Here is a 26,138-nt window from a genome sequence, read left to right on the forward strand (position 1 = left end):
CCTGTCAAAACAAACTATACCTCCTCTTCCAGCTGTCACTGAACAAACAGCTGTTGAAAAACATCTAATGATGTCATGTTATTGCATATAGCTGATTTTATTAAAGCACATAGGGTTTGTCTATATATGGAAAAATACATGTTTTAAATTGGTCTGAAAAACTACATGTTTTAAATTGGTCTGAAAAACTGACGACTTTCGGTCGACCAAGATTTTTTTTAGTCAGCCCTATTTGTTATAAACCCGAATTGCAGCTCAGCACTTTAGCTTTACAGTCAGGACTATGCTATCTTATGTGTTGGTAATGTTTTTGGCACTACTGCAGGATATGTTGCTGTTACCGTTATAGTCCCATCTGGTGTGTAGAACCTCCTGCGTGGACAGGAAGTAGAACACAATAGACCAAATCAAATAATTTGTCACATGCGCCAATTACAACAGGTGTAAAAAATGCTTACTTACGAGCCCCCAACTATTATTAATAAAAAATAATAAGTTAAATAAAGAAATGTATTCATTATTAATAAAAAATACTATATATATATATATGACTTTATTTAACTAGGCAAGGCAGTTAAGAACAAATTCTTATTTTCAATGACTGCCTAGGAATAGTGGGTTAACTGCCATGTTCAGGGGCAGAACGGCAGATTTTTTTCTCTTGTCAGCTTGGGGATTCAATCTTACAACCTTTCTGTTACTAGTCCAACACTCTAACCCCTAGGCTACCTGTCGCCCCATAAATTAAATAAAGACAAAATAGTAACACAATAGTGAGGTTATATACAAGGGGTACTGGTACTGAGTCAATGTGCAGGGGGTATGGGGTAGTTGAGGTAATATGTACATGTAGGTAGGGGAAAAGTGACTATGCATAGATAATAAACAGAGCGTAGCAGCAACGTGTGTGAAGGAATTCTAATGTGTGTGTGTGTGTTGGAGTGTCAGTGTGAATGTGTGGTTAGAGTCCAGTGAGGAGTGTACATCGAGCCTGTGCAAAAAATATAATAAGGGGTCAATGCAATTAGTCTATGTGGCCATTTGATTAACTGTTCAGCAGTCTTATGGCTTGGGGGTAGAAGCTGTTTAGGAGCCTTTTGGTCCCAGACTTAGCACTCCGGTACCGCTTGCCGTGCGGTAGCAGAGAGAACAGTCTATGACTGGGGTGGCTGGAGTCTTTGACAATTTTTTCTCTTTTATCTCTTGATGGTGCAGCTGTAGAACTTTTTGAGGATTTGAGGACCCATGCCAAATCTTTTCAGCCTCCTGAGGGGGAATAGGCGTTGTCGTGCCCTCTTCACGACTGTCATGGTGTGTTTGGACCTTAGCGATGTGGACACCAAGGAACTTGAAGCTATCAACCTGCTCCACTATAGCCCCGTCGATGGGAATGTGGGCGTGCTTGTGTGTGTACTTCAGCTCAGCCTCGGATAGTTAAAGGTTTCCTCCCTTTTCCTTCCCCCTGCTGCAGACAGTAGATACTAGGCTTACTATATATCCCCTGCCTCCTGATAATATTGTGTTGTTGTTATGTCCCTCCAGGTTTGTCCTGTCAGGGAACCTGCATGGTGGCACTGTGGTGGCCAGCTACCCGTTTGATGACTCGGCCTCCCACGTAATGCAGGGTTACTACAGCCGCTCTGTGGACGACAACCTGTTTAAACACCTGGCGCTGACCTACGCTAAGAACCACCCCGTCATGAGGACCGGGGAGCCCAAGTGCCCAGATACCCCTGACGAGACTTTCGAGGATGGCATTGTCAACGGGGCAAAGTGGTACGATGTACCCGGTAAGACTTTTTCCTCCTTAACTATCAGACCACTGATTTATGCTCTTTGGGGAGCAAAGGTCATGTTCTTTTTCCTTATTAGTTTGTTGGAAAATAGTTTATCTTTCACACACAAAGTAGCCTAGACCAGCTCCAGTATTTTCCTTTTGTGATTTCTAATGTATTTTTTTTCTCCTTCATAATTTGTTTCATTTCCATTTCTTGACAAAATATCTTCACCTGCTTTAAAAAAAAAATGTTTACCTCATTATCCCACCTCACCTCTCTCAGAACAATCACACATTATTGTTGAAACAGAGAGCGGAGTCCTGCGTTGCCATGACGATTAAGTCAATTGGGGGTCTATTTTAAAATGTTCTCTTCTCAGAGACTGATGACATCATGTGGTATATTTACCTCTCAGGCATTCATAATCAGCTGGATATCAGGTTTTACTCAGCTCAGTGTTGTATGAGTTCATGGAGACACCTTGAAATGAATATTCAATGACATGTAGGCCTATAGTAAGGGAATAAAGGATATATGATAACATGTAAAGTGTGGGCTTTCACTGCCATGGTACAGGCTTACTTTTTGTCATTGGGACAAAGCCCAATGTGTGATGTCTAGGCTACGGGTTGCCATGAAAAGGGGTTAATTAATTAGTGTGGTGGTTTCCTCTGTCTTTGCTACTGTACATTTTCCATGGCCCAATTTTCACTGAATATATTTCCCTCGACTCATTTTGGATCTATTTAAGAACCAAACCAGCAGAGCCACAGCTGTAATTGTCTGTCTAGTCTTGATTTAAAACCCCACTAATTAGGCTATTGAATCAGAGTACGACTTTGAACATACAGGTGTTCCATTGCGCTGACTTCACTATCTTGCAGAGCAGCTGTGGCAGAGGACAACAGACCCAGCTAGCTAGTATTGTATTATTCACCCCTGCAGGACAGACCTGCTCTCTGTTCTCTCTTCACAGAAAGCCTGACTGGTCTCAGGTTATCCTATTCGTCTTTTACGAGCTGTGTGTGTGTGTGTGTGTCACCACCTGTCCATGCAGCTTGCTGTCCCCCCACTACCCTCCTTCATGTTCAGGAATACCAGTGTCTGTGTTCACCAGGCAGTAACCGGACCCCCAGTCTCTGTTGTGCTGTGTGGCTGCTGTCAGGTCAGGGGTTTGGAAAGAGAGCCGGGCGATTAGATGATACTCTAATCTGAGTCTGAAGGTTTCAGGTGACCGTCAAGGCTTTTCCTGTAAAGACGTGTGGTGTCATCACCCTGTGTGTATTTCTGTGTAGGGGTTGTATATTCTCAGCCATTCCTCAATAATCCCAGAATCTGCTCTAACAGACTGCCTCTGCTTCAGTTGTAAATTATGACTCGGCAGAAGACTAATTCTGGTTTCTTCATTACTCACCTGAATCTAAATTGACTGCCTCTGTGGTTAATGGAGACTGCAGGGGGTCTGTGCATCAGAGGAAATCTGTCTTCTATAAGCACAACCAAAGGAACAGCAGAGGTGTCATTTAAAGGTGAATTTAGGAGATGTAAAGTTTAGGTGTCTTAACAAGTAATGAAATATGCCTCAATTCTCTGATGAAATTTGAGAATAGACTTACACAATGCTCAATGAGGAAATGACAGGAGTGAAATGTACCCAATAATATTGTAGGATCTTATTAGAACATTACAAATGTGAGTTTAGAATCTAGATCATTGTCATTATGACCGTCCAAGAGGTGACTGTTGAGAGAGCGAATGATAGGGAGGGAGGGAAGTTTGAGTTAACTTGGATAATTGCAATAGTGACTGATATCCTTTTAACAAACTTTTTTTTGTAGACCTATTTTGTAGCTAGTTTATCTTTTTCCTCTATGCCAGAGGTGTCATTCATTCCATGGAGGGCCTAGTGTAGCGTTTCCCAAACTCGGGCCTTGGGACCCCAAGGGGTGCACGTTTTGGTTTTTGCCCTAACACTATTCAGCTCATTCAGATGGTCAAAGCGTGATAATTAGTTGACTATTTGAGTAAGCTGTGTAGTACTAGGGCAAAAACCAAAACGTGCACCCCTTTGGGTCCCAAGGCCCAAGGGAAACCCTGGCCTAGTGTTTGCTGGCGAGGGGAGTTCCTATAATAATCAGTGACCTTAATTCATCAATCAAGTATAAGGGAGGAGCAAAACCTGCAGACACTTGGCCTTCCGTGGAATGAGTTTGACACATGCTCTATGCTATTGTCTACTGTATTGGACATACCCATAGTTTACACAGGGATATAGGCTACTCCTAGAGAAAAAGCCTTGAATCAACTGGATGTACACTGAGTGTACAAAACAGTAACAACACCTGCTCTTTCCATGACCTAGACTGACCAGGTGAAAGCTATGATCCCTTATTGATGTCACTTGTTATGAATTTTAAGCCTTGAGACAATTGAGACATGGATTATGTGTGTGCCATTCAGAGGGAGAATGGGCAAGACAATATTTAAGTGCCTTTGAACAGTGTATGGTAGTAGGTGCCAGGCGCACTGGTTTGTGCCAAGAACTGCAACGCTGCTGTGTTTTTCACACTCAACAGTTTCCTGTCTGTACCAATAATGGTCCACCACCCAAAGGACATCCAGCCAACTTCACACAACAGTGGCAAACATGGGCCAGCATCCCTGTGGAATTCTTTCGACACCTTGTAGAATCCATGCCCCGACAAATTGATGAACTGATAATTCATGCAGTTTATAAACTAATTAGTATTTTTATAGCCTAAATCATTTGAACTAGCCTAGTCCTTTTACTCACTAGCAATACCCAGTGCTCTGTTTCTGACTGTTCATACTTGGATGACAACAGTCAGTTCTGTTGTTCTTGGTACCCTGTGGTATCTTTTATGTCCCGGTTTAGTGTTTGTTATTTAACATGAGGCTGAAATGAGAACCACTGGACCTACTATTAGGGATGTAAGGATACACCTGTATGCATCGGTCACACATTCAAATAGTTAAGATAGGAGGGGATCGGTCCACGGGACCCCAAACCGATCCAAATGTAGATACTCGGTCAGAAAAACGTTACAAATGATTGGTTCACAAACATTTTTTGCGCATATTACTTTCTTTCTACCTTCTAAAAATACCTAATCTTTTATGACAACTGTGTTGATCTACAAGTCATGTTGCATTCTGAACAACCCCAGGTCATATCAGTAGCCTGGTCAAACTTCCCACTGTGCCCTGCTTCATGTGTTGAGCAAAGAGAGGTATGGGGCTTATTCCTGATCTTGCACATCTGCGTAGCACATTCATCATTCAAATGCCTGTAAAATGGCTTGCGCAATATTAGGCTTTATTATTGATTTGATAAGTTATCAAATGCGCTGTTACCGGAATATAAGTAAGCCACCAGAGAGACAACTCATATGGCTATAGCCTACCTGCTGAACATGGCTTACATTAGATTTGATTTTGATCAGGTTCACCATCAGCTATAGTTTTGGTAGTTTTGCTATATACGATCAGTGTATATGGTCATTTTTAGATATCCAGGGTAAAGATGATCATTTCAAAATGATGATGGCCATCACTTTTGCGAGCGAAGCAGCACTGCATGTTCAAAAAAGGGAGGAGCTTACTCCATAACTTCTGAACGGTCAAAACCATTTCAGTTTGAGACTGGGTGAAATCCAAAGTTGTGCTATATATTCATTGGTTATGTCATGGCTAATTGTGTGAAGATAAATATTTATACAAAAAACAAACATACATTGCCTCCCTCTAATCTAATAGCGGGGTGGTAGATGCCCACTAGGATCCCTTATGGCTCAGGTGACTACAAACACCATAGACACATCAGACCAGGGGTGCAACTTTCACTGGGGACGGGGAGGACACCCCCCCCCCCCCCCCCCCCCCAGTTTTATCATTGAAATGTGATACAAAACGAGGCAACGGTGTGCTTTAGGACCACGCGGACGCCTCCGAGTGTCGGGTAGGCTGTTTGGAGTGTTTATCCGACTGGATAAAAAACAAAAGTTATGTCCTCCCTACTTCTAAAACCAAAGTTGCGCCCCTGCATCAGACAGACCAGACAGCAGCGCAGACAGATCCAGCTCAGAGAGGCCCAGCTCATGAGTTCTGTCAGCAACAGATTTAAATTTAGTATGGAAAATGAATCTTTATTCACTAAATGTTAGTGCACAGAATCGCATCGAATCATTTCAAACTAAAACGTATCGTATGGGAGCCAAGATGCATATAAATCATCTTGAAATGGAAAGATGCACATCCCTACCTACTATAGGCCAGTTATATTTGTTGAGCAAGGCAATCGGTCACTGTGGTTTGGGTGGAAAGCCTATACAAACAGTATTGCAGGGTTGGTAGGCCTAGTGCTACAAACAGGCATCACTGCAAACAGACAGAGAACAACAGACATGGTGATTGTAGTGATGATTGCCATGAGACTCCCACTTGTCTTGTCGAAGGTATGTCCTCTTATGATTATCAGTCAGTCAGTGATCTACTTGTCTTTGGCTGTGAGGTTAATGTAGGGCAATTCCACGGTAATGGAATTATGCTGAGACTAAGATTTTTCACTTGAAATGTATGCCAAACAAAAAACATTAGTTTCAAAGTTCAACAAACCATACAACTCTGTGCATAAGGACTATTTAAAAATAAAAAAAATTGTACCCAGAATATTTTACTGAAATGTATTTACTGGAAGATTGCATATTTGGGTATTCTACACATTGGCTATTATTTGAATGAGCTCTGCCAAAACAGGCAGACCGGTATTCAGTTACTGTTCGAATGAACGTTGGAATGGGCAAAACGAGTGACCTAAGCAACTTTGAGCATGGTATGCTCATTGCTGCCAGGCGGCCCTGTTCCAGTATCTCAGAAACGTCCAGCCTTCTGGGCTTTTCACGCACAACAGCAGTGTCTAGGGTTTACCAAGGATGGTGCGACAAACAAAAAACATCCAGTCAGTGGCAGTCCTGTGGGCAAAAAAACAGCTCGTTGATGAGAGGTCGAAGGAAAATTGCAAGAATCGTGCCAGCTAACAGGTGGGCCACAAACAAGCAATTAACGACTCCGTACAACAGTGGTGTGCATAACGGCATCTCGGAACGCACAACTTGTCGGTCCTTGTCACAGATGGGCTATTGCAGCAGGTGACCACGTCTGGTTCCACTCCTATCAGCTAAAAACAATAAGAAACGGCCCCAGTGGGCATGTGATCTCCCACACTGGACATTTGAGGCGTGGAAAAACATTGCATGGTCTGACGAATACCGGTTCCTGTTGCGTCACGCTGATGGCAGTCAGGATTTGGCGTAAGCAGCATGAGCCCATGGCCTCATCCTGCCTGATGTCAACTGTACAGGCTGGTGGTGTAATGGCGTAGGGAATGTTTTTTTCCTGACACGCTAGGTCCCTTGATACCAATTGGGCAATGTTTCCATGCCCTGAAGAATTCAGGCAGTTCTGGAGGCAAAAGGGGTCCGATCTGGTACTAGTGATTTATCTACAGATAAATTATGAACATATTAAATCAAGAGGTTGAATACCTACTATTCCTGCAGTGAGGAGTGGTGAGAGAGCCTCATTCTGGTCCAAAATATGATAGAGATTAAAGGTTATAAAAAGGTTAAAATCTAATGATACCTAGTATTATTAAAGATATTGATATAGGCCTACTGATTTAATCAACGTGTCAAATGGAGTAGTCAACTGTTGCTTTCTGTATAGCAAAGCCCATGTTTAACACGTGCTTCATTCTTCAATCATACCTTCATTCTTCAATCATACCTTCATTCTTCAATCATACCTTTGTGCACCCCCACTTTTATACAATCTGGCGGGGGGTTTGGGGGTCATCCCACTGAATGTTTGCATTTTTAAAATCCTTTTCCTGCATTTCTATATTGTTTCTCAAACTGTAAATATTACTTTATTCTCAAGAGAAGACAAGTTTAATGTTAAAGATGATCTTATTATTATTTTTAAATGTCCTGATCTTATAGGGCTAGGTCATATCCAAAACAACTAAATGGTCCTGATCTTATAGGGCTAGGCCATATCCAAAACAACTAAATGGTCCTGATCATATAGGGCTAGGCCATATCCAAAACAACTAAATGGTCCTGATCATATAGGGCTAGGTCATATCCAAAAACAACTAAATGGTCCTGATCATATAGGGCTAGGTCATATCCAAAAACAACTAAATGGTCCTGATCATATAGGGCTAGGTCATATCCAAAACAACTAAATGGTCCTGATCATATAGGGCTAGGTCATATCCAAAACAACTAAATGGTCCTGATCATATAGGGCTAGGTCATATCCAAAACAACTAAATGGTCCTGATCATATAGGGCTAGGTCATATCCAAAACAACTAAATGGTCCTGATCATATAGGGCTAGGTCATATCCAAAACAACTAAATGGTCCTGATCATATAGGGCTAGGTCATATCCAAAACAACTAAATGGTCCTGATCATATAGGGCTAGGTCATATCCAAAACAACTAAATGGTCCTGATCTTATAGGGCTAGGCCATATCCAAAACAACTAAATGGTCCTGATCATATAGGGCTAGGTCATATCCAAAACAACTAAATGGTCCTGATCATATAGGGCTAGGTCATATCCAAAACAACTAAATGGTCCTGATCATATAGGGCTAGGTCATATCCAAAAACAACTAAATGGTCCTGATCATATAGGGCTAGGTCATATCCAAAACAACTAAATGGTCCTGATCATATAGGGCTAGGTCATATCCAAAACAACTAAATGGTCCTGATCATATAGGGCTAGGTCATATCCAAAACAACTAAATGGTCCTGATCATATAGGGCTAGGTCATATCCAAAACAACTAACACACTGAATTCATACATTTAAATTTTTATTGTGAAGTCATGTATTTCTACTCCAACTAATTTTACTAATCTGGGAGGTGAAGTCGTTAAAGTATTAAATAATTTGGTCTATTTTGGATGGAATCAAGGCATTAGAATATACCAGAGGCCAACAAAATAGAGCTTGTTCTGCAAAGTAGCCAGCCAAAACTCCCTGGCTGGCTACTTGTTCTATTTGGCTGGCTACTCCATGTAGTCTTCGTGGTTGTTTTTGTGTAAATCGAAAAATGTTTAGAAGACAATCATGGCATCAATAATAATACACCAGATGTATGTACTTGAACCAATTTATTTTAAATAGCACACAGTAGAAATAATAAGGATAATTTAGTTACTAATGGAAGCGTACAGTACACGGGTCGGCCTACAACTCAAGTTATTCAATGAGAGGGGTCAGCCTGCAACTTCATTTCCTGGAGTAGATCAGACGGCGCATGTTATGTCAACATGTGACGTCATCTTAACCAACTTCATTTGGCTTGAATGCGCTATTGAGTCTGCACATAGGAATGAATAGTGTCACATGACGAATAGCTTTGTCCAGTCATACTGTGTGTATATACAGTCATTGGTGTATCCTGCCTGGAGGGAGGATGTGGAGGGTGGGACTGATAGACTAGAGGTCCTGTCATGAGCTCTATCTCTGGAGGATGTTTGCTCTCTGATATTGTCTAATATGACATGTCATATTATACACACATCACAGGTGCTGCCGGGCAAATCATTAAACACGAAAAAGTCACTGAGATTACTCTTATTTGGAGCATTGTTACAATGCACACTGTACAGTCTTTTTCATGCTAAGGTTATTAGCCAGTGTCCATAGAGGCACTGTCAGAGACAGCCTAGGCCTGTTGCACTCTGCTGGTGTCACCATATGAGACTAAGCCCCTGAGAACCATCCTGAACTAACATCCTTAAAGTACTCTGTAAAACAGGCTCACGTAGGGCACTGCCCTGTTGATCTGTTTCACCACAGCTGTCAGCTGAGCACAACTAGTCTGGGGCTTACACACACCCTGCCAATGGCACCTGTTTGAACTTGTTATCAGTATAAAAGACACCTGTCCACAACCTCAAACAGTCACACTTCAAACTCCACTATGGCCAAGACCAAAGAGCTGTCAAAGGACACCAGAAACAAAATTGTAGACCTGCACCAGGCTGGGAAGACTGAATCTGCAATAGGTAAGCAGCTTGGTTTGAAGAAATCAACTGTGGGAGCAATTATTAGGAAATGGAAGACATACAAGACCACTGATAATCTCCCTCGATCTGGGGCTCCACGCAAGATCTCACCCCGTGGAGTCAAAATGATCACAAGAACGGTGAGCAAAAATCCCAGAACCACACGGGGGGACCTAGTGAATGACCTGCAGAGAGCTGGGACCAAAGTAACAAAGCCTACCATCAGTAACACACTACGCCGCCAGGAACTCAAATCCTGCAGTGCCAGACGTGTCCCCCTGCTTAAGCCAGTACATGTCCAGGCCCGTCTGAAGTTTGCTAGAGAGCATTTGGATGATCCAGAAGAAGATTGGGAGAATGTCATATGGTCAGATGAAACAAAAATATAACTTTTTGGTAAAAATTAAACTCGTCGTATTTGGAGGACAAAAAATGCTGAGTTGCATCCAAAGAACACCATACCTACTGTGAAGCATGGGGGTGGAAACATCATGCTTTGGGGCTGTTTTTTTGCAAAGGGACCAGGACGACTGATCCGTGTAAAGGAAAGAATGAATGGGGCCATGTATCGTGAGATTTTGAGTGAAAACCTCCTTCCATCAGCAAGGGCATTGAAGATGAAATGTGGCTGGGTCTTTCAGCATGACAATGATCCCAAACACACCGCCCGGGCAACGAAGGAGTGGCTTCGTAAGAAGCATTTCAAGGTCCTGGAGTGGCCTAGCCAGTCTCCAGATCTCAACCCCATAGAAAATCTTTGGAGGGAGTTGAAAGTCCATGTTGCCCAGCAACAGCCCCAAAACATCACTGCTCTAGAGGAGATCTGCATGGAGGAATGGGCCAAAATACCAGCAACAGTGTGTGAAAACCTTGTGAAGACTTACAGAAAATTTTGACCTCTGTCATTGCCAACAAAGGGTATATAACAAAGTATTGAGAAACTTTTGTTATTGACCAAATACTTATTTTCCACCATAATTTGCAAATAAATCATTTAAAAAATCCTACAATGTGATTTTCTGGATTTTTTTTCTTCTCATTTTGTCTGTCATAGTTGAAGTGTACCTATGATGAAAATTACAGGCCTCTCATCTTTTTAAGTGGGAGAACTTGCACAATTGGTGGCTGACTAAATACTTTTTTGCCCCACTGTATTTGTTATGCTGCTGCCATAAAGCCTGGCATCAAATAGATTTAAAATAACCCACCAACTGTCTTGTGGTTTTATATCTAAACTCTTTACCAGTCAACCAAAACCACAGAACCCAGAATCAATCTGCAGGCCAGGCAGTCACAGTGATGCAGCCATTTGAGACAATGAAACAGCTGCATGCACACTTTTGTCTTGTATTCTGGCTTGTCCTAAGCTTACTCAGTACTGTGTTAGTAAGGGCTTACTCTGTGCTTTCTGATACCTTTCGTCTCTCAGTGTGAACTGGCCTAGCACGCACACATTCAACAGCCTTACTGCAGATTGCTTTTTTACTGGTGCCTGTTAAGTTAGTCACTCACTGATGATGGATACTCGCTTCCTTTCGCTTCTGTTTCTCCCCCTCTTCATGTCTGTGTCAAATACCTTCTGAAGATTCTTGTACTAGAGCCACGTCCTGTAGTTGGCTAAATCACTACCAGCCACCCTAGCCGTCTCTGCTGTGTGTGTGTCGTTTTGATTATGAAAATTCTGGATCTGTTTTGTTGTCTTTCCCACACATGCTGTCAATCATATGCACACAACAGCATTTCTAACCTGAGGCTGGTAGGCTCTTTTCAGATGAAAGAGCTGGCCTTGTTGTTTGTCTCGTGGGTGTTTGCATGCGTGTGCGTGGTTATGCGCACTAGCATGAATTTGCAAGCTGGATTGTGTCTGTGTAGAGGCGGCAAAGTGACTTGGCCTTGTTTTTTTTGTGTGTGAGGAAGGGGGAAGGAAAAGGAAGAGTTTCCTACTTTTATGGGGTTCCGTTAGCCAATAATAGTCAGCTTTTGGACATTTTTTTTTATTTTTATAAAATGATATATACATTGCATTCGGAAAGTATTCAGACTCTGAAAAAATGTTCCTCATCAATCTACACACAATAACCCATAATGAGAAAGTGAAAACAGGATTCCAGGAATTTTAGCAAATCTATTAAAAATAAGACAGAAATACCTTGATGCATTCAGAAAGTATTCAGATGTTACCTCATAATACCCCATAATGACCAAGCGAAAACAGGGTTTTTGACATTTCTGAAAATGTATTTAAAAAAAAAACGTATTTACATAATTATTCAGACCCTTTGCTATGAGAGTCGAAGTTGAGCTCGGGTGCGTCCTGTTTCCATTGATCATCCTTGAGATGTTTATACAACTTCATCGTAGTCCCCTTGGTAAATTAAATTGATTGGCCATGATTTGGAAAGACACACACTTGTCTATAAGGTCCCACAGTTGACAGTGCATGTCAGAATAAAAACCAAGCCATGAGGTTGAAGGAATTGTCCTTAGAGCTCTGAGACAGGATTGTGTCGAGGCACAGATCTGGGGAATGGTACCAAAAAATGTCTGCAGTATTCAAGGTCCCCAAGAACACAATGGCCTCCATCATTCTTTAATGGAGGAAGTTTGGAACCAAGACTCTTCCTAGAGCTGGTCGCCCGGCCAAACTGAGCAATCGGGGGAGAAGGGCCTTGGTCAGAGAGGTGATCAAGAACCTACAGTTCCTCTGTGGAGATGGGAAAACCTTCCAGAAGGACAACCATCTCTGCAGATCTCTACCATCAGGCGTTAATGTTCGTTTCCAGACGGAAGCCACTCTTCAGTAAAAGGCACATGACAGCCCACTTGTTTGCCAAAAGGCACCTGAAGACTCTCAAACCATGAGAAAACAGATTATTTGGTCTAATGAAACCAAAATTAACTATTTTGCCTGAATGCCAAGTGTCATGTCTGGAGGAAACCTGGCTCCATCCCTACAGTGAAGCATGGCTGTCATGCTGTGGGGATGTTTTTCAGCGGCAGGGACTGGGAGACTAGTCAGAATCGAGGGGAAAGATGAACGGAGCAAAATACAAGAGCGATCCTTGATCCTTATGTAGCCTATGCTTACTGGTTGTATGAATTTGCGATCAATTGTCCCAGAGTCTGCTTGGAGTGGGCTATTTCTTTCTCGACAAGCTGACCAGTAGAATATGCCTAGGTACATTTTTCTACGATGGGGATTATGGTAGATTGACATAAACTAATGATTTTGCTGTTCTTTACTCATCTTGTTGGCTGAGGAAAAGTCCATGTGGACAGTTATTGTAACATCTTCAAAGTGTACATCATATTTCAATAAGTTGTACCACACATTGTTGCATCCAGGTCTTGCATGGGCGAGTACATTTCTCAAATGTCCGGTAAATTTCAAAAGCTGCCGGTCAAATTTCAGGCACCACATTTTCCAAATGGAAACCCTTATTGGGTTACAGCGCCCAGTCATGGCAACCCTCCAGAGGCCTACTGCCTGTAACTCTGCCTGGGCAGCAGGTGGCACTAGGCCTCAGCAAAAACATTCCCTCCACCAGGCAGCCCTGGACTGGAGGAAAGGCTGGTGCTGGCCGCAGCCACTTTGGATGTATCAACACCTTTTTTAGCCTACTTTTTATTAAACTCTTATTTTACCAGGTTAGTTGACTGAGAACACAGTCTCATTTACAGCAATGACCTGGGGAATAGTTACAGGGGAGAGGGGATGATTAGCTGACCATGATGGTATGAGTGCCAGATTGGGAATTTAGCCAGGACACCAGGGTTAACATCTCTACTCTTACAATAAGTGTCATGAGATCTTTAGTGACCACAGAGAATCAGGACACCCGTTTAACGTTCCAACCCGAAAGACGGCACCCTACACAGGGCAATGTCCCCAATCACTGCCCTGGGGCATTGGGAAAAATATAGATCTTTTTTTTAGACCAGAGGAAAGGGTGCCTCCTACTGGCCCTCCAACACCACTTCCAGCAGCATCTGGTCTCCTATCCAGGGACTGACCAGGACCAACCCTGCTTCGCTTCAGAAGCAAGCCAGCAATGGGATGCAGGGTGGATTGGTGTAGATTTAAGGACATACCTGATTCAAAGCGTTAGGCCTGTGTTCATGCTATTGCTTTCATGACCTAAACAGACTTTGTTTTGACAGTTTATTTTGTATGCTTGCCCACTTTCTTTAGTTTGTGCTTCCAAACATGATATTGATGTCTTCATGAGTAGTTTTGAAGCAGAGACATTTCAAATGTTTGCAGGAAAAATTATTGAAATTAACTCCAATTTGTAATCCCTGTTCAGGAGGCATGCAGGACTATAACTACCTGAATGGGAACTGCCTGGAGATCACCATGGAACTGAGCTGCTGTAAATTTCCCCCGGCCTCCGAGTTAAAGAAAGAGTGGGACTACAACAGGGAGTCACTCATTGCCTACCTGGAACAGGTAGGCTTTCACAAGACACAGTGTCACACTCCAACTTTCAAACTATCATACACATAATTTCATTGCACATATGAATATCCGTAGTATTACTCTCTGGTTCCTACTACTGTACTCTATTTATTTTAATTGAAGATATTTTTCTGTCTTGACATCCGTTTGCAGTAGTTACTTAATTCTGGGCAGCACTTAGTTATTTGAGCTTATTTTGTTCCCAGCTACTGAGGCAATAGAAACAGTGTTTGAGATCTCTTCTGACGTTATCCTGTTTTCTCCCAGGTTCACATTGGAGTAAGAGGCTATGTGAAGGAAGCTACCAATGGGACAGCTCTGCCTGATGTCAGGATCATGGTGGCAGGCATCAACCATAACCTGACCACGGCCCAGTTTGGTGACTACTACCGTCTGCTGCTCCCTGGGACATACAATGTCTCAGCTATAGCTACGGGGTAAGTACAGCTGGAGGAATGAGCTCTATTCTTTCTACAGTAACTTTGCAGGCACAAGTTACTGTAGTCTTTAACAAAATAAGCATACTCGACTCCTGACTTTAGTTCCTGTCTGTTTTCCTTAGAACTGATTTGGGTATGGTGTTTTCTTAGAGGAAGTAAATGTATATCTTAGAGCTTGTTACTGGTACTTAACCATGTTACCTGACACTTCCTGGTGAAATACATTTCAAATCACCTGGATGTAGATACACTGCTGTGCACAGGGGTTTTACTTTGTTTTTTGCATTACTAAATGTTTATTTTAACTGCAACAAAATAAACATTCAATGTCTGTCTTCATAGGTACATGTCCATGACAGTAGTTGGGGTTCAAGTGGTGGAGGGCAAGGCCACCGAGCTCAATTTCACCCTGGCACCCCTGGGAAATGAACCCACAGGTGGCATAACCGTACCCTTTACCCCCACCACCACCGGCCCTACCACAACCTCTGACGCTGACTCCACCAGCATCGAGACCTCCAGCACCACCTCTGAGATGGGGACCTCTGGGGCCAACGAGAGCTCCACTCCCCAAGAGGCTCGGCCCCCAGCCCAGCCTGAGCACCAGCCCATCCAGCCACAGGACTTCCGCCATCACCATTACAATGACATGGAGCTGTTCCTACGCAGGTACTGTTATGTTTGCTTTATAGCCTTTGCAGTGAAGCATTTAAAATGTTATGCTAGCAAGTATAGGCTACCTGGGGCGGCAGGTAGCCTAGTGGTTAGAGCGTTGGGCCAGTAACCGAAAGGTTGCTAGATCGAATCCCCGAGCTGACAAGGTGAAAGTCTGTTGTTCTACCCCTGAACAAGGCAGTTAACCCACTGTACCTAGGCCGTCATTGTAAATAAGAATTTGTTCTTAACGGATTTGCCTGTTAAATAAAAAAAATAAAAAAGTAATATTAGGATGTTGGAGCTTGAATTAAATGTGAAAAAGCCTTGTTCTTTCAACACAACAGGTACAGCAATGGGTTCCGTTCCATCGCTCATCTCTACTCCATTGGGAAGTCAGCAGAGGACCGTGAGCTCTACGTCATGGTGATATCAGACAACCCCACTGTCCATGAGCCAGGTATGGATGTGATTTGGTGTAGCTCCAGAAGAGACTAAAGCGAGGCCTTCAATCAATGGCTGTTTGGTTTATGATGATCTAACTTCTTACAGTAACTGGATTGTGTTCATACACTGAAATTCATAGCAGTTCTGCTGTTTTCTTCCTTAAGATGATCCTGATATTATTGCTTCGGCCCAATTATCTAGTAGCTTCATAGCAAGATGGCGATGACAGACATGACAGTTCTGCTTCTAGCCCCTAAGCAACTTTGCAGTATTTTATTTTTTGTGTGTTATTTCTTACACTATTAGCCCAGAACGATTTTTGTGTTATCCAAAAGCTATTTCCAGCTTTATGTAATATCAGAGCTGCGGTAACTTACCAGCACTACGACCAGGAATACATCTTTCCCGAATTGGATTATTTGTTCGCAACCCTGAGGACAATTGAACTTTTCCCATAGGCTGCTCCAAGACTCCGGAGAAGAGGTATTCGGAGTGGACTTCTAGTCCGACTCAGGAGGCAGGCACACCATCCACCGCTTCCAATTATATTACTCACTAATGTTCGGTCTGTGGACAATAAAGTAGACAAGCTCAGGCTGAGGATCTTCTTCCAGAGAGACATCAGGGACTGTAACATTCTCTGTTTCACGGAATCATGGCTCTCCGGATATACTGTCCCCGTCCATACAGCCAGCTGGGTTCTCAGTACATAGCGCAGACAGGAATAAAGAACTTTTAGGGAAGAAGGGCGGTGGTGTATGTTTCATGATTAACCACTCATGGTGTGATTGAGATAACGTACAGAAACTCAAGTCCTTCGTTCACCCAACCTAGAATACCTCACAATCAAATACAGACCGTATTACCTCCCAGAGAATTATCTTCGGTTAGTCACAGCCGTGTATATTCCCCATCAAGCCGATACCAGAACGGCCCTCAAGGAACTACACTGGACATTATGCAAACTGGAAACCACATATCCTGAGGCCACATTTATTGTGGCTTGGGATTTTAACATAAGATTCAGGAGCATTTTCCTCAAACTTTCTATCAACACATTGACTGTAGTACTCGCGCTGGGAAAATACTCAACCACTGCTATTCTCTCTCCCGGGATGCCTACATGGCCCTCCCCCGCCCTCCCTTCAGCAAACCAGATCACAACTTTTATTTTGCTCCTCCCTTCCTATAGGCAGGAACTCAAACAGGAAGTAACTGTGCTATGGTCTATTCAACGCTGGTCTGACCAATCAGAATCCATGCTTCAAGATTGTTTTGATCATACGGACTGGGATATGTTCTGGGTAGCCTTGTATAATAACATTGATGTATACACAGATACAGTTGTTCCCACGGACTATTAAAACCTACCCAAACCATAAACTGTGGATAGATGGCAGCATTCGCGCTAAACTGAAAGCGTGAACCGCCGCATTTAACCATGGCAAGGTGACTGGGAATATAGTCGATACAAACAGTGAAGTTATTCCCTCCATAAGGCAATCAAACAGAGAAAACGTCAGAACAAATACAAAGTGGAGTCGCAATTCAACGGCTCAAACACGAGACGTATGGGTCTACAGACAATCACGGATTACAAAGGGAAAACCAGCCACATCTCGCTTTGAGAATAACACACCTAAGGACTGTGGGCTCTCCTTCTCTGTGGCCGACGTGAGTAAGACATTTAAGCGTGTTAACCCTCGCAAAGCTGCCGGCTCAGACGGCATCCCTAGCCGCGTCCTCAGAGCATGCGGAGACCAGCTGGCTGGAGTGTTTACGGACGTATTCAATCTCTTCCTATCCCAGTCTGCTGTCTTCACTTGCTTCAAGATGTCCACCATGGTTTCTGTACCCAAGAAAGCAAAGGTAACTGAACAAAATGACTATCGCTCTGTAGCACTCACTTCTGTCATCATGAAGTGCTTTGAGAGGCTAGTTAAGGATCATATCACCTCTACCTTACCTGACACTCTAGACCCACTATGATTTGCTTACCGCCCCAATAGATCCACAGAGATGTAATCGCCATTACACTGCCCTACAACTCCTGGACAAGAGGAATACCTATGTAAGAATGCTGTTCATTGGCTATAGCTCAGCCTTCAACACCATAGAGGTCGTCATCAAGCTTGGGGCCCTGGGTCTGAACCCGCCCTGTGCAAATGGGTCCTGGACTTCCTGACTGGCCACCCCCAGGTGGTGAACGTAGGAAACAACACCTCCACTTCACTGATCCTCAACACAGGGGCCCCACAAGGGTGTGTACTCAGCCCCCTCCTGTACAGCCTGTTCACCCATGACACACGCCTCAACTCCAATCATCAAGCTTGCAGACGACACAACCATAGTAAGCCTGATTACCAACAATGACAAGACAGCCTACAGGGAGGTGGTGAGGTCCCTGGTGGAGTGGTGCCAGGAAATTAACCTCTCCCCTCAACGTTAACAAAACAAAGGAGCTGATCGTGAACTTCAGGAAAAAGCAGTGGGCGCACGCCCTTGTACACATTGACGGGACCACAGTGGAGAAGGTGGAAAGCTTCAAGTTGATTGGCGTACACAGCACTGACGATCTGTCTGTGGTGGACCATTTCAGTGTGGTGAAGAAGGTGTAACAGATCCTCTTCAACCTCAGGAGGCTGAAGAAATTTGGCTTGGCCCCTCATACCCTCCCAATTTTACAGATGCACAATTGAGAGCATCCTGTCAGGCTGTATCACTGCCTGGTATGGCAGCTGCACCGCCCACAACCACAGGGCTCTCCAGAGGGTGGTGTGGTCTGCCCAACGCATCACCGGGAGCACACTGTCTGCCCTCCAGTACACCTACAGCACCTGATGTCACAGGAAGGCCAAAATGATGATCGAGGACATCAACACCCGCGCCACTGCCTGTTCACCCCGCTACCATCCAGAATGCGAGGTCAGTACTGGTGCATCAAAGCTGGGACTGAGAGACTGAAAAACAGCCTCTATCAAGGCCATCAGACTGTTAAATAGCCACCACTAGTCAGTCGGCTGACACCCGGTTACTCAAGCCTGCACCTTAGAGTTTGCTGCCCTATGTATGTAGACATGGAATCACTGGTCACTTTAATAATGTTTACATACTCCTTAACTCATCTCATATGTACAGTTGAAGTCGGAAGTTTACATACACCTTAGCCAAATACATTTAAACTCAGTTTTTCACAATTCCTGACATTTAATCCTAGTAAAAATTCCCTGTTTTAGGTCAGTTAGGATCACCACTTTATTCTAAGAATGTGAAATGTCAGAATAATAGTAGAGAATGATTTATTTCAGCTTTTATTTATTTCATCACATTCCCAGTGGGTCAGAAGTTTACATACACTCAATTAGTATTTGGTAGCATTGCCTTTAAATGGTTTAACTTGGGTCAAATGTTTTGGGTAGCCTTCCACAAGCTTCCCACTATAAGTTGGGTGAATTTTGGCCCATTCCTCCTGACAGAGCTGGTGTAACGGAGTCAGGTTTGTAGGCCTCCTTTCTCGCACACGCTTTTTCAGTTCTGCCCACAAATTGGCCATAGGCTTGAGGTCAGGGTTTTGTGATGGCCACTCCAATACCATGACTTTTGTTGTCCTTAAGCCATTTTGCCACAACTTTGGAAATATGCTTGGGGTCATTGTTCATTTGGAGGACCCATTTACGACCAAGCTTTAACTTCCTGACTGATGTCTTGAGATGTTGCTTCAATATATCCACATAATTATCCTCCCTCATGATGCCATCTATTTTGTGAAGTGCACCAGTCCCTCCTGCAGCAAAGCACCCCCACAACATGATGCTGCCACCCCCGTGCTTCATGGCGGTTTGGAGCAGTGACTTCTTCCTTGCCGAGCTGCCTTTCAGGTTATGTCGATACTGTGGATATAAATACGTTTTACTGTGGATATAGATACTTTGTACCTGTTTCCTCCAGCATCTTCACAAGGTCTTTTGCTGTTGTTCTGGGATTGATTTGCACATTTTTCGCACCAAAGTACGTTAATATCTAGGAGACAGAACGCATCTCCTTCTTGAGTGGTATGACGGTTGCGTGATCCCATGGTGTTTATACTTGCGTACTATTGTTTGTACAGATGAACGTGGTACCTTCAGGCGTTTGGAAATTGCTCCCAAGGGTGAACCAGACTTGTGGAGGTCTACAATTTTTTTTCTTCTGGGGTCTTGGCTGATTTCTTTGGATTTTGCCATGATGTCAAGCAAAGAGGCACTGAGTTTGAAGGTAGGCCTTGAAATACATCCACAGGTACACCTCCAATTTACTCAAATGATGTCAATTAGCCTTTCAGAAGCTTCTATGGCCATGACGTCCTTTTCTGGAATTTTCCAAGCTGTTTAAAGGCACAGTCAACTTGGTGTATGTAAACTTCTGACCCACTACAATTGTGATAAGTGAAATAATCTGTCTGTAAACAATAGTTGGAAAAATGACTTGTGTCATGCAGAAAGTAGATGTCCTAACCGACTTGCCAAAACAATAGTTTGTTAACAAGAAATGTGTGGATTGGTTGAAAAAGGAGTTTTAATGACTCCAACCTGAGTGTCTGTAAACTTCCAACTTCAACTATATACTGCATTCTATTCTACAGTATTTTAGTCAATGCCACTCTGACATTGCTTGTCCTAATATTTATATTTTTTCAATTTGATTATTTTACTTTTAGATGTTTATTGTGAATTGTTAGATACTACTGCACCAACAATAACATATACTAAATATGTGTATGTGACCACTAAAATTTGATTTTGAATGTGGTGTACTCACTCATATCAGCAGGCCCTTTTTAAAGCATTGTGTTTTTTCAATATTTGGTGGCACTGCAAGGATAAGGAGGGTTTTAAAATCATTGGTGTGCTTTAGTTTAATTGAGTGAATTTGTTCAGGAGACCTCCGCCCTCATTCTCTCTCAGCTGACTTTGCCCTACTTCTCTTTTAATAGCACTCTAACACTTTTTGAATTTATTTTTCCCGCTCTTTTCTCCCCTCTCCTTCAGGTGAACCAGAGTTCAAGTACATAGCTAACATGCACGGAAATGAGGTGGTGGGACGCGAGCTACTCCTCAACCTTATTGAGTACCTGTGCCATAACTATGGCAGCGACCCTGAGGTCACCCAGTTGGTCAACACGACTCGGATACACATTATGCCTTCCATGAACCCAGATGGTTATGAGATCGCCAGGGAGGGTAAGAGAGGACATCTGTGTGTGTGTGGGGGGGGGGGGTCTATTTGTGAAAATGTTGCCTGTACGCATGCCAGATGAAGAAAAATGCAGTGTAGCTCTAAAAGAAGGTATTTAACATGATCAGCGGTAGCATGAAGTCCGTGGTTCCCAAACTCTGCCCCCCCAAGTTTTATTTTTCTTAAGGAACTCGGTCCGGCTTTCAACTTATTCTTGAGAGTTGTAATAGTAGAATGCACCAGGTTTTGAGGTTGGGTAGTGCATCATCAGTTCCTCTTGTCATGTCAGTCATTGCATACATTAGAGAGCCATTTAAGAAATGCAAGAAATGTCCTGATAAACTAGCGCATATCTGCAAAAACATTTTAGGTAGGTTTTTTACCCCATAGATTTTGTTGTATTGTTTGAGTCACTAAAATATCACAGGAATACACATTAGACATGGTGAATTTCTATATAATTTTAAGAACTTTCTGCCTGTGAACAAAAAGTGTTCAGACCTTGAATATGCTAACAGAAACTATCTGTAGGTCAAGTGTCAGACTGAGACCTTGAAATACTTCTGAATGGAATTTCTTCTCTTTTGCTGCCTAGCTTCCTTATTTGCCCTGTAGATCTTCTCACATTTCCTCTAACATAGGTCTAGTTTTAGCTCAGCTACTTGTGCTGCTGTTTTCCCCAGCACTTTATAAACAGGAAGTTGATCACCGGGGAAATATTTAAGGTGGAACTACCCTATTAATAAAAGAAGCCATGGAAATATGTGTTTTGGTACCTGGGTACTGTGACATGAGAATGATCTGTTTCTGTTGTCTCTGTATAATGGATTGAGATATAGGTATCATGTGTTTTGGTACCTGGGTACTGTGACATGAGAATGATCTGTTTCTGTTGTCTCTGTATAATGGATTGAGATATAGGTATCATGTGTTTTGGTACCTGGGTACTGTGACATGAGAATTATCTGTTTCTGTTGTCTCTGTATAATGGATTGAGATATAGGTATCATGTGTTTTGTATTGTTTTCTGTTTATTTTCTCTCGCAGGTGATGTCAGAGGGTACACGGGACGCAACAATAGTAACAACTTTGACCTGAACCGTAACTTTCCTGACCAATTTACTACCATCACTGAACCCAGGCAGCCAGAGACCATCGCTGTGATGAACTGGCTCAAGAGTAATCCCTTTGTGCTCTCAGCCAACCTACATGGAGGTAAGCCCTAAGCTCCCCCATTTTTCAATGTTTCTAAAAATTGTATGTTGGCCTGCCACCAACATATTGTCCCACTTTGGAGGACAGCTTTATCATTTTAGTAATATACTGTATTCTCATTGAATATTTCCTCTCTGCCCACCACAGGGTCATTGGTGGTCAACTACCCATATGATGATGACAAGCAGGGACGTACGGAGTACAGCAAGTGTCCTGATGACAAGGTCTTTAAACAAGTGGCCAGAGCCTACTCTCAGGTCAGTGGACTTCAACACACAATTTTGGTCCTTATATCAGTCCATTTAATGTAACTTTTTAATACATTTATTCAGTTGTAAACTATTTTAATTCTGTTAATAAAACCACTGGACAGAAGATACGTTTACTGTTTCAATTCTGCTGTTTTTATTGCATTGCATTTGGTGTGTGTGTGTGTGTGTGTGTGTGTGTGTGTGTGTGTGTGTCCAGGAAAACGCTCTCATGCACAAAGGACACCCTTGTGAGGACCTTTACCGATCAGAGTTCTTTGAGGACGGCATCACCAACGGCGCCAACTGGTACAATGTTCCCGGTACATGCCCTCTCATTCCAATTCACACACTGTGAGGAACAATTTGTATGTCTGCGTACCTGTGCGTGTGTATCTGACTTCTCTTTGTGTTCTCTCACCAGGTGGGATGCAGGACTGGAACTACCTGAACACTAACTGTTTTGAGGTGACCATAGAGTTGGGCTGTGTGAAGTACCCTAAGGCCCAGCACCTGCCTTTGTACTGGGACCAGAACCACAGAGCCTTACTGCAGTACATCCACCAGGTCAGCATACTTACATGCAGTCCTTCACACACTCTCTCTCTCAATTATTATTAGTAAAAAAATTGTACGTGTATTTTCTCTCTTTTCCTCTGTCTTACCTACTTATTTTGTCTCAAATGCACCAACTTGTATTTGAGGTATTCATTGTGTGTGTGCCTCTGTAGGTCCACAGAGGCGTGAAGGGCATGGTGATAGACATTAAAGATGGTACAGGCATCCCTAATGCCACCATCACGGTGGAGGAGATCGATCATCAAATCACAACACACCTAGCTGGAGACTACTGGAGACTTCTGGTCCCTGGAACGTACCACCTCACCGCCTCCGCACAGGGGTGAGAGACAGGACCGTAGTAGTAACTGAGATAAATTTGAGGGTTTGTTTAAAATGTAGACCCAAGACCGGTCCAAAAAACCCTGTTGATCTGCAGGGTAACCACACACTAACCCATAGAAACAGAACAACTAGAATGAACGACCTCTGTGGCCTAACCCTCCCTCCCCGTCTTCTCAGGTATAACTCAGTAAAGATCTATGCCACAGTGCCAGAGGAGGGGGTGGAGCTGGTAGACTTCCGTCTGACACGGATGCGTTCTGATCCCAACGGCCAGGCCCCAATGGACCCCAGGGCCACCCAGGACCCTGCAGAGGAGGTGTTCCAGAGCTTCATTAAGGACCTGTCTCTGGGCCAGGGGCTGGAGCAGCTGGTTCAGAGTACCGTCACAGAGAGCAGCTTCAGATACAGACGCTACAAAGAGCTGTCAGAGTTCCTGAGGGGTTTGACGTTCAACTTCCCCAAGATCACCTCCCTGCATAGGTAGGCCTGAGTTATGACCCCTGACCTCTAAACCCTAACCTGATAACTAACCTCTAAACCTCAACTTTCCCAAGAGGAACCCCCTGCACAAGTAGACCTGAGTTATGAACACTGACCTCCTAGCTAAACGCATCAAATGTCACCTCCCTGCATAGGCAAACTCTGACCTCTAACCACTAGTGTAACTGCACTTAATCAAAATAATTTATCTCGTCATGTAAAAAAATAATGTATATGTATTGTCACATGCACTAGATAGGTGCTATGAAATGTATTGTTTTACAGAGTCTGCCATAGTAGTACGGCGCCCATGGAGCAAATTAGGGTTAAGTGCCTTGCTCAAGGGTACATCGACTGTTTTTTTCACCTTGTTGGCTTGGGTATTCCAACCAGCGACCTTTCGGTTACTGGCCCAACGCTCTAACCACTAGGCTACCACCTCCCCTGTACTTCTAATGGCTAACCCCAAAACCTCTCCAAATGGTTTGAATTACGGTCTACGTCTCTTTGCAGAAGAGTCTGCTAGGTGACCATATTATCTACAGTGGAACTGATAATAACATGCATTTTTCTGTGTAGTTTGGGCCAGAGTGTGGAGTACAGGACCATCTGGGCCTTGGAGATCTCCAACAAACCAGACGAGCCTGAAACGGCCGAGCCCAAGATCCGCTTGGTGGGAGGTATCCATGGCAACGCCCCCGTGGGCACAGAGCTGCTGCTGGAGTTCGCTGCCTTCCTCTGCATCAACTACGGCAAGAACCCCACCATCACCAGGGTGAGATGTTTTAACTGAGATGGTTTTACTACACCAATCATAACTACGTTACCTAGTGAAATTATTCACACCCTTGCACAGTTAGTTGTGTTGCCTTGAAATGGCAAAATATTCATCATGTGGATTTCTTGATCTACCACACTTTCTAAAAAGTTTAGAGATGTTGTAAAATACAAAAGCTCTCATTAAATATCACTGATGTCCTGTTCTACCCATCATTCCTCTTTATCCTTTTCCCTCTTCTCCTCTCCACAGCTGATAAACGAGACGCGGATCGTCATCCTTCCCTCCATCAACCCAGATGGACGAGAGCTGGCCAGAGAGAAACAGTGCACCTCTACTGTGGGCATGACCAACACACACGGGAAAGATCTGGACACTGACTTCTTCGGTCAGTACCTGCTGTTTGTGTATAGACAGATGTTTTGTGCGTGTATACTTGCATGCCCTTACATGTCTGATGGTGTCCTGTCTGTGTGTGCTGCTGTTGTAGGTAATGCCTCCCAGCGCGTGGTGGAGGCTCAGCCAGAGACCAGGGCAGTGATGGACCTGATCTTAGAGAGGGGCTTCACACTCTCTGTAGCCCTGGATGGAGGCTCCCTGTTGGCCACTTACCCCTACGACAAGCCTGTACAGCCAGGTAGGAGCATAGGGCTCCAAATAGAATACTTTAGTGGGAAAACTATCAAATAAATAGTTAACTAATAGTGTACTTTTTTTCAGTTGAAAATGAGGAAACTCTGAAGTACCTGGCCAATGTTTATGCCAGAAACCATCCCAAGATGCACCTGGGGGATACAGGATGTTCAAGCAATGACCAAAGTATGTACCAACAGCACCACTAATAGACCACTGTGACCTATAGACTGTATAGTGAATTAAAAGGAAGTGGTGAATTGGAAAAGAAGATAGATAGCTTCTATATATCTATTGACACCTCTGTTTCAGCCTCCTCTTCTCATCCTCTCTACTCAGTGGGTAACATCCCAGATGGAGTACTCAGGGCAGCAGAGAGACAAAGTCACATGGGCAGCATGAAGGTAGGTTCCGTCAACCCCTGCTTCTTAATGCTATCTAATGCTATACCTGTCTCAGGAGGAGGGTTGTTCTGACACCCTGGGCCCAAAGAGGCATCTGCTGGTTGAGTCCTGGAATGACAGGACTATATTTATTGGTCACCAAAATGCCTCTTCTGATCTGTGTGTATGTCTGTGTTCCAGGACTTCAGTGTGGACTTTGGCCACTGTCCAGAGATCACGGTGTATACAGGCTGCTGTCTGTTCCCCCCGGCCGTGCAGCTGGCCACGCTGTGGGCTGAGAACAGGAAGGCACTGCTTAGCATGCTGGTGGAGGTCAGTAATACCCTTGACCTCTGACCTGGGGCCATGTGATACAAATGCATGAAATAAGTTC

General features: G+C 43.5%; 1 protein-coding gene across 2 annotated transcripts in view; it reads left to right on the top strand.

The window, feature by feature from the left end:
* LOC139385545 (carboxypeptidase D-like) overlaps positions 1–26,138 on the top strand; it is a 32,839-nt gene that overhangs the window by 1,240 nt on the left and 5,461 nt on the right. Inside the window, exons 2-19 of one of the 2 annotated variants that reach the window (XM_071130691.1) lie at positions 1,543–1,790; positions 14,198–14,340; positions 14,617–14,786; positions 15,132–15,458; positions 15,791–15,903; positions 20,918–21,109; positions 22,152–22,319; positions 22,467–22,576; positions 22,788–22,890; positions 22,992–23,134; positions 23,299–23,468; positions 23,648–23,950; positions 24,530–24,725; positions 24,981–25,116; positions 25,219–25,365; positions 25,449–25,547; positions 25,701–25,765; positions 25,946–26,077. In XM_071130691.1, coding sequence (XP_070986792.1) covers positions 1,543–1,790; positions 14,198–14,340; positions 14,617–14,786; positions 15,132–15,458; positions 15,791–15,903; positions 20,918–21,109; positions 22,152–22,319; positions 22,467–22,576; positions 22,788–22,890; positions 22,992–23,134; positions 23,299–23,468; positions 23,648–23,950; positions 24,530–24,725; positions 24,981–25,116; positions 25,219–25,365; positions 25,449–25,547; positions 25,701–25,765; positions 25,946–26,077 — 2,965 coding nt within the window. Of the gene's footprint in view, positions 1–1,542; positions 1,791–14,197; positions 14,341–14,616; positions 14,787–15,131; positions 15,459–15,790; positions 15,904–20,917; positions 21,110–22,151; positions 22,320–22,466; positions 22,577–22,787; positions 22,891–22,991; positions 23,135–23,298; positions 23,469–23,647; positions 23,951–24,529; positions 24,726–24,980; positions 25,117–25,218; positions 25,366–25,448; positions 25,548–25,673; positions 25,766–25,945; positions 26,078–26,138 lie in introns of both variants that reach the window. The other variant, XM_071130690.1, reaches the window with a different exon arrangement.

Source organism: Oncorhynchus clarkii, chromosome 27, assembly GCF_045791955.1.
Source record: "Oncorhynchus clarkii lewisi isolate Uvic-CL-2024 chromosome 27, UVic_Ocla_1.0, whole genome shotgun sequence".
Taxonomy (NCBI): Eukaryota; Metazoa; Chordata; class Actinopteri; order Salmoniformes; family Salmonidae; genus Oncorhynchus; species Oncorhynchus clarkii.